Raw genomic sequence first — 13,332 nt, forward strand, 5'->3', positions numbered from 1 at the left:
CCCACAAAACATCCCAGAAGAATCCAAATGCCTCGGAAGTGACAAGTTTGCCTGCCCGCGAGACCCCCGGGGCCAGACTTTGCGGCTGAAAGCAGACGTCGGTCCCCCCGTCCGTCCGTCCATCTGTCCGCTCGCTCGCTCCTGCCAAGTATGTACGCACGCGTTGCCCAGAAAAGACACAAAAGCGAATAAAAGCCACATTCACAATTTGACATAATGCCATCTTAGTTCTTAGTATAGGATACGGGCGGGGGCCTCCAATCACGGGCTTAGGTTACGTCCGGGCCGCGGGAGATGACAAAGTCCAACTTTGACTTCCCAGACTATTCATTCTTTCGTTTTCTGAAGCGTGGGTGGTAGGGGGTGCTGGAGCCTATCCCAGCTGATCGCAGGTCAAAGGGCAACCCGTCGTAGCAAGGGTGAGGCAATTTGGAGTGTTCAACCAGTTAACTTAGCATGCATGTTTTGCAGATGTGGGAGGAAACCGGAGTACCCAGACAAAACCCACGCAGGCCCGGAAGAACAGGCAAACTCCACACCGGAGGACCTGGATTCGAACCCAGGACCCTACAACTGTGAGACTGATGCGCTGACCACTCATCCGCCATACTACCACAAACCCACTTCATACAAAAAATACTCTAAAAAGTTGAACTTAAAAAATACTCTAAAAAGTTGAACTTAAAAAATACTCTAAAAAGTTGAATTTAAAATATACTCTAAAAAGTTGAATTTAAAATATACTCTAAAAAGTTTAGTTTTAAAAATACTCTAAAAAGTTGAATTTGAAATATACTCTAAAAAGTTTAGTTTTAAAAATACTCTAAAAAGTTGAATTTAAAAAATACTCTAAAAAGTTGAATTTAAAAAATACTCTAAAAAGTTGAAGTTAAAAAAACACTAAAAAGTTGGAGTTAAAAAAAAACACTAAAAAGTTGATGTAAAAAAAAAAACACTCTAAAAAGTTGAATTTTAAAAATCACTAAAAAGTTGAATTTTAAAAATACTGTAAAAAGTTCCATTTAAAAAAACACTAAAAAGTTGAATTTTAAAAAATACTCTAAAAAGTTGAATTTTAAAAAATACTCTAAAAAGTTGAATTTAAAAAACTCTAAAAAGTTTAATTTAAAAAAACACTAAAAAGTTGAATTTTAAAATTACTGTAAAAAGTTGCATTTAAAAAAACACTAAAAAGTTGAATTTTAAAATTACTGTAAAAAGTTGAATTTTAAAAATGACTACTAACAAAAACAAAGAATGACAGGAGTCCTGTTTGCTCAAGTATGGGAACCCCCTCCACCCCAAGTCAAGCGCACACACGGGACGGACAGGGCCCGGGTCCACACAGAGAGGGTCTTGTTGTCAGAGTCCTCGTCGGCAGGTAGAAGTCAAACCGTAGGCCGCCCTCACCCGCGGCGGCGGGGGAGGCAGGGAGGAATGGGGGGGAGGGCACAGAGGAGGCACTGTTCGCCCCGATGGCCAAAGCGTCCACCGGAATGCGTGAGGAACTCTCCTTTCGTTATTGAACTATACTTACACTAACTAAACTTCTGTCATTTGTTGTTTTTCCAGAGGAAAAATACTACAAGAAAATCATTACCTCGTATTATTACCACCAGTGAAATTTCCCGAATACGGCATGAATTAAATTCTCTATTCTAATCTAATTTGCTGAAATTCTCCGCGATTTTTTAATCTCATGAAAATAATCCCGTAAACCTGATTTTTAAATTGATGGCCCAAATTGACTTGTTTTAAGATTGACAGGGAGAAAACAAACATTTTGCACAAAAGCCCAATTGAATGAAAAAGGCTTTTAACTGCGACATCGTCAAATTGACCTGAAAAAAAAAACCAAGGCAACGCCAGGTTGAGCCAATCAAGACAAATTGCAGTGGCATGCATGTGAAATTGGAATGAAGCACCTTTCGGATTATGTCAACCAGAAAGTAGACCCGCTAGTTTTTTTTTGTTTTTTTGAAAGGACCACCCTGATGATTTCAAATGAGTCACTCTGGAATATTAGATCAGCACCAATGAAGCGTGTGTTTCAAATCTTTTACGTAAGACTTCAAGCCTGACTGAATTAGGACTTTTCATCATCATCTTCATCAGGGTCCTCCTGTTTGGTTTCTTCTGCCTGACCCAGCGTCCCTATATTTACCGTAACCATGCTAAATCTGCTTGTGTATATTTACTATATCAATATTCATTTTTTTTAAAGTGGATATTTGAACGAGTAAAAATGCAAAAGTGTCCAAAACAATATAGAAGAAAAATGAATTTGTTTTGATAAAGACCCTTACACTTAATGCAAAATTATTTCAAACTGATATGATATAACAACAAACACTTAAGCGGCAAAAAAATATATATTGATGACGATGGGGTCCAATTCTTTTTACTTGTGAGGACTGGCGATCATTAATATTACTGTTTTCCAAAAATCTAGAATTCACTGGCATAAAATTAACATTGCCACAACTCTAAAAGTAATCATTGTTTTGAAAGTTGTAAAAACACCTCAATGTGCCCGAATGAGTGCAATTAAAACCACTCCAATTGACACCACTTTTTATAGTGTACTGTATTGATTGTCTTAAATGTTGATAGAATAAACTATAAAAAATAGTCATTTCAAAATATTATACATTATTTATGAGTTAAAATAACTGAAGTCAATTTGCAAGAACATAATTACCAAAAAAAACAAAGTTCCTGCTTGACTCACCTTGAAAAAACTGTGATCTTTCTGTGTCCTCTTTTTGCTGTCCTCATCCTCTTCTTGGTCATGGTGGTGAAGGAGCATTGGAAGAAAGTCTTGTTCACAGCAGATGAAGCTCACGGTGCATCCCATCCGGGCAGAAAGGCGACCAATCCCATTGACGGCCCCTCGGCGTCCACCCGTGGCTTCGGACTGGCTTCTGGCTTCTCGCTAAAGTGAAGAAGAGAAACGCACGCTTGGGCGCTCGACAGGTAGGTTCTCCGTCGGTTCCGCCCTTTCTCTCGCTCAGACCTTTCTTTTCTGCTCCCCTCTGCTGGTTTTGGAATGCTACAACACAGGTTGGCTCTCAAATTCAATTCAATTGAATACTTTTATTGCCATTATAAAAGTATCATGAGAATGAGAAATACAACCAATAGGAGTTTCTCTTTTTTTGTCCTATTTTTTTTAATGTACTTTGAAATAATTCTAGCGACTACAGCAATTGGACCAAATTTTCATGTGATCATTCCAGTCCAGTTTCGGATACTACCGTGTCATCCACATTTAAAAAGTTTCACATTTCTTAATCATTTAGACATCAAAATGCTGAGTGTTTTTGTAACCCTTTTTTTTTATATTACACACGTTTCCACTTGAAAAAAAATAACAAATTGCAGCATTGCTGGTTTCTTCTGCCAATTTAATTTAAGTTTTAATTTTATCTACAATATCTATATTCCTTCACTAATTCTAATGCTCATCTTCCACTTTTTCACTGATTTTTACATAACAAACAAAAGTTCAATAAATCCATTTTGCATTTTTAAGCCATTTCACAAAAAGGTGAACTTTTTAATGTGCAATAATATGACACAACAAACCTGAATTACTTTTTTAAATTTTATTTTGACCTTCCCTTTTCAAACGAAACACAATTTACACCATAATGCTTGGAAACAAAATGTTATTTAAAAAAAAAACGAACTAAAACTGTACAAAAGAACTATTCCTCTGATTTGTGACACCATCATTCCAGTGCGTCCAAATAGTAACATCATCAACTTAGTTGGTGTGGTTAATAAAAAAAATACAAAATAAAATGTAAAAATGAGGACAAAGTGACAACTTGAAGGATCTTTTCAGTATGGCAGTCGATATTTCTCCGGAAATATGCAGTTGTAGTTTTACAATTCCCCCCTGCTGTAGCGCTTCTGGCCTTGCAACGAAAGTTTATACCTTGCGGGTGGGAAACAAGACAAAGTCCACATAGTGAGGACCCACCTGGGATCGAACCACGACCCCAGAATTGTGAGGCCGACGCGCTCAATTCTCCAAAAATGGGTCATGTGTTGAACCCCCCAAAATCCCACTTTATCAAATCACGGGTCCAAAGTAGGGAAAATGGCTACATACCAGTCTGTGACATCTTTCGATAAATCCAATTGGGCGAGACTGATCAGCACCTGAAAATGCGCAAAATAAAAACATATTTACACCAATTTTTTTCACTTAAGTGGTCCGTCGGTTGCCCACCGTTCCGATATCCTTCCTTTCCCGCCTGTGGAACATTTTGTTGTTCTTCACGGCGACGTCTAAGGCACGCGTCAGGGCTTCTTCCAGGGATACGTCAAACTCAAACCTAGAGTGTGCAAGTCCACGGTTAGAATCCCGACGTCAAACTACCGTATTTTCACGACTATAAGGCGCACTTAAAAGTCTTAAATTTTCTCCAAAATAGACTGTGCGCCTTATAATCCAGTGCGCTTTATATATGGACCAATACTAAAATTGTTATCACGATAAAATAAAATAAATCAGTGGATAGGGTACACCATCCTCTACAGCTCTCACAACTACGGCAAGCAGCCCCCGACTCTACTATTTTCCCCCGTAGAAAAAGTACTGCGCAGTGACTGCTGGGATATATACCGTATTTTCACGACTATAAGGCGCACCGCATTATAAGGCGCACCCTCAATGAATGACACATTTTAATTTTCTTCCATATATAAAGCACACTGGATTATAAGGGGCCCTGTCTATTTTGGAGAAAATTTAAGACTTAAGTGCGCCTTAGTCGTGAAAATACGGTAGTTCTTTTGTCAATACACCCAGTATGACGGCGAGCACACTAATTTGGTGCTCGCCGTCATTCCGGCTGGATTTACAAAAGAACTCCTGCCGCTAGATGTTGCCGTGGACATCGACATCAACACAGCTTTACAAAGGATGGCAGGCAGCGCCAGGCTAGTTACGCTAGCTACTATTTGCGAATGGATTGTGGCCGCCTCGACGAACGTATAAAACTCAGCGTTTTCGATGACTCATTTGCACAATTGTTCAATTCGGACACAGAAAATGATGACTTTGTATTTGTGGGTCATGATGATGTGAGTACATTGTAAAATGGCTAAATAAAGTACAACCCAACTCAGTTTTGCTTCCGTTGCCTTTTGAAAAACGTGTTTTAGCGTGTGTCCGTATGTTTAGGCAGGTGTATGTTTTGCCATGCCTGGCTGTGTCTTTAAAAACGGTGCGTCCTTTGTGTGTCAAATACAGAAATAGCACTCGTTACTGACACTGCGGCTTTAAATGTGATGCGCCATATAGTCGTGAAAATATGGTAGTCTTAGCACCGAGATTTGAAGAGCGTACTTCTCTTCAAAGACAGGATTGACAGTCCTCTTCTTCACGTGCGTCCTCTTGCGGTGTCGCCACGTTTGGTCGGGCAGCAAATAGAGGCGCACGTAAGAGTCGGTTCCGTTTTCACTGCAGGGAAAGATGTTCCTGTGGACGGCAGGACGGTACAAGATTGGACAAAAAATGGCTTGAAAAGCCCGAAAGCGTCTGGTTCTGCAAAACACCTGCAGGACTTGACCTCAATGACCAGTTTTTTCCTCAGCGTGGCGTAGCGCACCGTCAGGTTGATCTCCCCTAAGGACCCCTGGTGTTTGCGCAGGGCCCTAAAGTCACCGTAAACACAAAAAAAGGTCAACATTGGAGGACAAGTGGACATTACCGTAAACACAAAAAAAGGTCAACATTGGAGGTCAAGTGGACATTTCCCTCTTCGTGATGTCTCTACGAGCACTGGGCGGAGCCTTGCATTTTTTTCAGTGTTTTTTTTCTTCCCGTTAGTCAGTGCGAATGGCGGCGCGATCGCTAATACGAGAGGAGTATTTACTAGTTCTCATTGGCAAGTGGTCGTGCGTTATCCTATTGTGAGGACATTTGTTTGCATTATTTTGAAGGGGATACACAAGCAAACAACCCTTGATAGGTTGCATCTGAAAGTCAGGGTGGAGGCGGGGCCAATAGAGCCAACCCGGGAGAAAGGTATCAATTTTTTTTTTTTAAATAGAATTAAGTTTAGTGTAAGGTTAGATGAAACTTATTTTTGAGTGTGTCTGCATCATAATCTAAGTTCATTTAAATTTGTTTGTTATGTTACGAGTGCGTTGCCGTGCAAAAAGTCTTTATCCCGGAACGAATGACGCTCGTATCTCGAGGTACCACCGTACATAAAAAAAAGGTCATGGCGCTGCATCGTGCTCATCAGATTTTGTTCTTCTTCATTTGCAGTGCTAAACATCCCAAAGGCACGTTTACGTGTGTTTTGCGGCCACGCGCCGACTCACTCTGGATACATCGCTCCCTCTGCCAGATCGAAGCGGGACGACGCCAGGGCGTTTTCGGACAGAAGGCTGTGGGAGTCGTACCGCCTCATGCTGGGGGTGGCCGGCGACCCCCGCAAGACCTCCGAGGCCAGGTAAGAACCCCGCCGGTAGGTCGAGAAGTCTTCGGATGGGACCGCCCGGGGCGAGGCTTGACCTGCTGGACCGATCTGGTCAGAAACGCCGGGCGAGGAGAAAGCGTTGGCTTGGTTCGGCGCTATTTCGTGCTCCGCTTCAGGGGGGGGCGGGGGCTCTTCCAGGGTTAGAATCTGTTGGTTGGGATTGGATCAATGATTTGTCAACAAACGTCCACTTATCATGATAGTGATAGTGATAGATATGATACGACGTGCTTCATTGGTGTTTGAGAACGTTCATTTTTGGAAGCGCTGAATCACGGGGGGTGCTGGAGCCTATCCCAGCTGGCTTTGGCCACCAGGCCAATCTCAGGGCACGAGCAGACAAACAACCATTCGCTCGTAGCTGGGAGAAATTTAGCGTTAAAGTAGCTTAGCTAGCATGTTTTTGGAAGGTGGGGGTGAAACTGGAGTACCCGGAGAAAACCCACGCAAGCCCAGAGAGAACATGCACACTCCACACAGGGAGGACCCACCTGGGATCGAACCCAGAACTGTGAGGGCGATGCATGTTTGGGAACAAAAATATATATAGTTTAAAATGTTAGCTACCCTAAGTGTAGCCTTGAGTTTGAGTTGGCTGTTAGCTCCCGACTGCTCCAGCGGGAAGCGCTGGTCTAGGGTCATGTTGGACACGTTGAGGAAGCGACTGAGGGGCAAGCGCAGGACCCCCAGTTGTGTCTTCTTGCTATTTTCTTTCACCTGCAAAGTCCACAAAAGACTCCAGGTCATTTTTAAAGTCAGCCTATTCAGGCGCTCGTGTGCGTCCCACCTGAACAAAGAGCTGCTGCGTTTTGACGTTGTGCACGAAGAAAGTGAAGCCCTCCTCCCAAGCGGGGTCTTTGGTGGAGTGGATCACCTGAGGAGGAATTTAGATGTTTCAAATGTGTGTCTTCAAGAAAGACAAATGGCACATTTGATCTGAAGAGCACAGTTTGTCATGAAAACGTGGATGTCCAATCGCTTGCCTGGGAGGGCCCAAAGTGAATGATCATTGAAATTGGACTGGGATTATTGTCAATGGCAGGAAATGATACAAATTCCCAAATAGAATTTAAATGAATTTAGCAGATTGTAAGCCTCACCTTGCTTTTTCGAACATTGTCATTGATGGATAATTCCACAAAGGAGCTCGGACCTGCAGATTTCCTGGTCAGCTGAAAACATATGAAAAAATAAAAAATAATAATAAAAAAAATGAAACGCTTCAAATCCATATTTTTAAAAATAAACCAGCTCGTATATTATTATGGGCAAAAAATGAACCACATTGGCAATTTTTTCTTTTTCTTTTTTAATGAGGGGAGTAAGCAAACGAGTGTTTTCTCGTTCACGTCCAGCCGGTGGCGGTAGCAACGCCTACCCCACTAAAACACAGATTTATAGTACTAAATTTTGAGATAAGAATTCTGTCCTCAGTAGGGGAAGTGGAAAAGAAGAATTAAAAACAAATAAGAGTTATCAAGAAAATGTTAAAGGAACATAATTATGAATTAAACCCTTTTAAGATGGAAATGCAAAAGCTAAGCAGGTCTAAACGAATGCAGTGGAAAGACAGGAAAAACCAGCTACCGCGGCATTAATGCTCGGCACTAAAAATGTAGATAAAATGTACTTACCCGAACTTCTCGGGCATGCTTATTTTTATTCTGCTGCTCAATCTCATTCAGGTCTTTCTGTTGGTATATTCAGACCATTAATTGGCAACATGATTTACACAGAAGTTATATAAACTCACAAGAATTTGTACAAAAAAAATACATCAGAAAAGGGGAAACTACTGAAATGATTATAGTCTTTTGTCACAAGTCTACTTCATTCAAAACTACAATCCAATGCTATACAAAGCTAAATGAATATTGTTAAATTATATTACAGTAATCCCTCACTTATCGCGAATTCACTACTTTGCGATTTTTTTCCGCTATTAATTATGATTTTTTTAAGTTCATTAAAATGTGAAAAGGACTCAGCACTGAAGAAAACAAAAAAGTTATAATAGGGGTGACCCTACTTTGCGATATTCGAAGGATTACTGTCCAGTTCACTACAGGCCCAGATAGATAAACATAGATACGATGTTATTAGTGAGATTTTGAATAAACGTCCACCTCAGATGCCTTCACTTCAAGGTTTGCAAGTTAAAAAATTAGGTTAGACGTAAAACTACTAGAAGCTTTCTATAGGACACCGGCAGCTGGGGAAACAATTTGATTGGGAGACAGAAAGTCACTGACAGGAAGGTTGGAGGCGCTGTCCAGATACACGGCCAACATGGCGCAGGCGTAGCCTTCAGAAGACTGGAAGAAGCAGAAGAGGACATGTCGGTAGGTGCCGACAACGTGTTTTGAGGACAAAATCCTTGTTCATACCTCTTTTAGCATGGTGGGGTCACTTTGCAGTGAAAGCCAGTGAAGCTTTAGATGAACTTCTCCATTCTCAACACCTTCCACAGGAAACCACTGGCAAAGAAACAAACACATTTGCTTACTCAGCATCATTCCAAAGCCAATCCAATCAGTCCAACCTCACCTGATCCATTTGTTTCTCCTTCTTTACTTCTCCCAGATCCAGATGGTATCTTCCACAGAAAGTCCACGGTAGTGCACAGAGCTCGCAGTAACAGAAAGAAGACCATGCCATTCTCCTTACCTTCCGAGGAAGTCGTCTTTGTCCGTGTCTTCATCATAAAGCTCCACTTCCAGCTCTTGTCCTGGCGCCTCGTGTACAACAAACTGCCAACAGAGACCACACCACGAGATTCGAATCAAGTCCAATTCATTTCACCGATGACTCTTATTCAGTTTTTGGTGAATTTCAAAGACAAAGTGCGTGCGTGAGACCTTCCCCAAGACCTTGAAATCCATTCCATTGAGGGAAACATTGCAACGCTACCGTACCTCATGAACTTCACCCCAACTGGGGTTGAGATTCTCTTTGACGGTTTTGCTCTTGACTTTGCGGTCGCCCACGCAGAGCGTGGCGTACGGGTCCGACTTGCCCTTCACCATCCCCAGCATGTACGTGTCCTTGGCCAACAGGTCTCTGGCTTCCACCAAGTATACTCTCACCACTCCCTGAGGGATGGAAACAGCTTTTAAATCAGGAACGGTTCCAGAAGACGAAGAAGAAATCCGCTTAAAATGGTCGACGGTTTTTCCGCCTTACACGGGGCAGCGGAAATCTCATCTGGTCCACTTTGACTTGGTCGATGAGCGGAATACACATGCGGTTGGGCAAGACCATGTAAGAGGCGATGATGTCCATGATGGTTTCTTCGGAGAACGAACTAAAAAGGAAACGGGTGGTCGATCAAGGCCACAAAAATAAAAGCTCGTCGAATGGAAAAGCTTGGGCTAAAAAAAACGAAAAGTCTCGAATAAGAAAGCACCTGAAGGCGGAGCTGTCTAAGATGTTGGTCATGCCGGTCCAGTTGATTTCAAGGGTCTGAAAGATTATAAAATGAAATGATTGTTCGCACATCAATCTGAATGGATTACGCCATGGATAATATTGATTCAGATAACTTTAGCAAAAATATTTGAGACTGCTAAGTGCAACAATTTCTACGTACACGTATTGAAATATATTTATCATTAGCATCCATTGTACGGTCGATTGCCCAAAAAGTTGTGTGGGACAAAACATACCGTATTTTGCCGTTTAATATACCCGGGTATATGAAATGATTTTTGCTTTTTTGAGCCTCCCGTTTGTGCGCCATTTAATATACCCTGCCGGGTACACGGTCGATTGGTTGCCGATCTTTTGGTCGCCAGTCTTTTGGTCGCCTGTCTTTTGGTAAGTGATAATGACCATTTAAATGGTTGCTCAAATTCCCTAAATACAAACTGCGAATGACTATTTAGTCATACTTAATGCCCTAGTAATTATTAGGCTAAAGAAAAGCTCAAAATTTCCCGGACTTTTATTGTTTTTTGTTGGAGAACTTGTTAAGACCCTGACGGACGTCGCTTCTTAAAGGGACAACGCATGTACATACAAACTCTTCTACACTCACACGTCGGCTCAGTGAAACTGCTCATGGCCATTCTTGGCTTTTATTGATGCGTAGACCGTCTTGTTTTACCTTGTTTGGTCGCCGGTCTACTGGTCGTCGGTCTTTTGGTCGCGGTCTATTGGTCACCTAGACCGCGACCAAAAGACCGGCGACCAATCGACCGCACACGCCCCTGCCGTATAATATACTATATTAAATGGCAACTCAGCTTTTTTGGCAAGATTTTGTATGGTGTTCATGGGGGCATAATGATAGATACTTAAGTTCATTAAAATTCCAAGTCAGACTTTATTCAGCAGTAAGTAGTTTTAACCTGAGCAGTAAGTAGTTTTAGTATGCAAAACGTTGATGAACCCCGTCACGGCATAAAGAATGCGTAGTGGATCGTACCTTCCCGTTTGTGCGCCATTTAATATGCCCCTGCCGTTTAATATACCCGGGTATATTAAACAGCAAAATTCGGTACTTGATTTGAAATTGTCCCAGACGTGGCGGACTTACCGGGCGGCGTATGAAGAAAAAAGTAACTCCTCCCACGAGTGGCACTTGACCAACGAGAGGCTCTAGAATCACCCTCATCATCCCCCGCAGCTAGAAGGTTCAAGACACTTGCATTAGAAATCTATTTACATATTACAGACATGTTATTTGCGCACCTCAGAAGTTTGTTTTTCTTAACGAAAGCACAAGAAAGTTTCAATCGATTGAATTTGAAATTTCTCACTTTCAGTCCTTTGACGCCACCCGTGATGGCCGATTTGATCTGGACGTCGATGTCCACGTCGCCTTCGTAGCTACGAAGCAAAACGTGTCAGAAACATGGCGGATTGAGGCCAACAAATGTGTCAAACCAACTTGATGGTTATGTCCAGAACCACTTCCCGGTGGTCCACCTCGTGGGTGTACGCTTGAATCCCCACGATGCGGAGCGGCTGCAAATGCGGGCAGGTAACAAAAAAAACGTGTCCCATTATTATATGCAATTGCGTCATTTCACTTTTCAGGCAAAATTATCGGAAGGTCAAGAAATAACCCACGATGTGTCCAAAGTGGATCTTGGTGAAAGTGAAGGTCTTGAGCTCCGAGCTGGACTGGCGGACGGCCGACTGGATGTTTCCCCGCAGGAGTTTTTCCATGAACATCCCAAAGAAAGGCCAGGCCTGCTCCAAGACCTTCAAATCGAGAAACCATGTTTCAAATGGTCAACATTTGTGTTACTTCTTAGCAAAGGAAACTGCCAAAATGCGTGTTTTTTGTTGTTGTTAGCATACCTTGTTCACCCATTCCACTTTCTCCACATCGTTGAATTGGATCTTTACAGATAAAAAGAAAATCAATCAAAAATGTCAGTGACGCATATTACTAAATGTCCGGAAAAAGAAGACTAATGCATCATCTTTATGTTTAAACATGATACATTTCGCAAAAGATGCCTGTTTTGATATTATGTTGTGATAACGTTCATGTCTTGGAAAATCTAAACTACAGAAATTGGTTAGATTTGATGCTAGTCATTAGATGCCCAGAAAAACGAAATAAAAACAACTTGCAGCCACACGCTAAAGTATATATTAGCTGAATTATTTGAATTAATCTGCATGTTTTTGTTATGTTGTTGTTTTTTTGCGGAATGAAAACTGAAGCCCCAACTTATACACATGCACTTACTCAAGATTGACAAAATACGAACGAATTAGCGAACAAACACATACTATTTAACGAGTTCCTAATGAATAGGTGTGGCTGGTGCAAATGCTGCCGGCCAAGATCAACCAACCCAAGTCAGGTATGTGCCTAACATAAAACCACTTCAAGCTGAAATGTTGAAAATGTATTACTTATTACTTACTCATATAATAACTGAATCCCAACCACTGTCCAATTTCACTTGCTTAGTTTCTAGAAATAGTTTCCCCATACAAATAGTAATGTATATTTTGTCAGCGACTTATTGTGACGGGTAGAAATATTTAATGCACTTCCTTTGGATGTTAGAAGTTAAAAAGTGTATGCACTTTTTAATTTTTTTGCATGTTAATAGAATTTATTTACTCAGTGAAAGCACAAATTGTGACTTTGGTTAATATTGCATACCCATGATGCCATCTGCAAGGACTTCTTAAGCTCAGTGTTCACCACTTCCTTCTCGTTATCCACAAAATCGATGGCGGTTCCGACCCGAGAGACCTTCCACTGTCGGTTCTTCTTCCACCAGGTGACCATGAGCACGCACAGGAAGAGCCAGCTGACGCTCAGGCCCAGGTAGCCCGTCAGGTAGACGGGGTAGAAGAGTACGACGCCGCGGAGGAAGTACACGAAGAATTCCGTCAGGATGCGGTTGACGTTGGACGGGCTGAGCTTCTCCGAACTACCTGCTCCCGCTTCGCCGACTCCGGGGGTGATGTCGTCGCGGGGTTCGAGTCCCGCTGCGGGACTCGGGGAAGCCATCGGGTGGTCCGATCCCCGCCGGGCTCCCGAGCTTCTTTGGGGGTGTAAAGTCTCCGCAGACGGGGCTCACGACCGAAGTAGTGGACCGAGACGCTTCCGCCTTGGGGAACCGTGTGAGGTAGGCGGAGTCACACGACACACCTGAGCATATTCTGGGTGGGGCCTCTAACTCGGGGAGACCCACTACAAATTATTTGATTGAAAATATTTCATATTTATATAACAAATGCCCTGACGTTAGAATTGTGGGCCGTCACAAATACGAGAAAAGTAAATAATTACTATGCACGTTACAGGTTATCACTTTTCTGTTATTAAAAAAGACATCACACAATTTTGAATTAA

At 42.1% G+C, this 13,332-nt stretch overlaps 2 protein-coding genes across 2 annotated transcripts in view; both read right to left on the bottom strand.

Annotated features, from left to right (window-relative positions):
* Positions 1 to 2,945, bottom strand: part of LOC144087276 (tensin-1-like) — a 43,958-nt gene extending 41,013 nt beyond the window's left edge. Inside the window, exon 1 of the mRNA XM_077617686.1 lies at positions 2,732 to 2,945. Coding sequence (XP_077473812.1) covers positions 2,732 to 2,857 — 126 coding nt within the window. The 5' untranslated portion in view covers positions 2,858 to 2,945. The remainder of the gene's footprint in view (positions 1 to 2,731) is intronic.
* Positions 2,946 to 3,651: 706 nt separating this feature from the next.
* Positions 3,652 to 13,112, bottom strand: esyt3 (extended synaptotagmin-like protein 3). The gene is made up of 23 exons (XM_077616533.1): positions 12,634 to 13,112; positions 11,811 to 11,852; positions 11,577 to 11,711; positions 11,395 to 11,471; positions 11,264 to 11,333; positions 11,041 to 11,130; positions 9,910 to 9,965; positions 9,687 to 9,807; positions 9,419 to 9,595; positions 9,171 to 9,253; positions 9,051 to 9,099; positions 8,891 to 8,980; positions 8,756 to 8,818; positions 8,138 to 8,194; positions 7,604 to 7,675; positions 7,291 to 7,377; positions 7,071 to 7,220; positions 6,346 to 6,650; positions 5,572 to 5,670; positions 5,363 to 5,494; positions 4,241 to 4,346; positions 4,121 to 4,170; positions 3,652 to 3,943 (listed from the first exon to the last, which is right to left on the bottom strand). The coding sequence occupies exons 1-23, from the start codon at positions 12,985 to 12,987 to the stop codon at positions 3,892 to 3,894; spliced, it is 2,517 nt and encodes an 838-aa protein (XP_077472659.1). The 5' UTR covers positions 12,988 to 13,112; the 3' UTR covers positions 3,652 to 3,891.
* Positions 13,113 to 13,332: the final 220 nt, after the last annotated feature.

Source organism: Stigmatopora argus, chromosome 13 (assembly GCF_051989625.1).
Source record: "Stigmatopora argus isolate UIUO_Sarg chromosome 13, RoL_Sarg_1.0, whole genome shotgun sequence".
NCBI classification, from domain to species: domain Eukaryota; kingdom Metazoa; phylum Chordata; class Actinopteri; order Syngnathiformes; family Syngnathidae; genus Stigmatopora; species Stigmatopora argus.

Coding starts and splice junctions, on each gene's coding strand:
- esyt3 (XM_077616533.1), bottom strand. CDS start 12,987: ATGGCTTCCCCGAGTCCCGCAGCGGGACTCGAACCCCGCGACGACATC. Junction 8,981..9,050: donor AGGAGAAACAAATGGATCAG/GTGAGGTTGGAC, acceptor TTTCTTTGCCAG/TGGTTTCCTGTGGAAGGTGT. Junction 5,671..6,345: donor GAGGGAGCGATGTATCCAGA/GTGAGTCGGCGC, acceptor CGGTGACTTTAG/GGCCCTGCGCAAACACCAGG.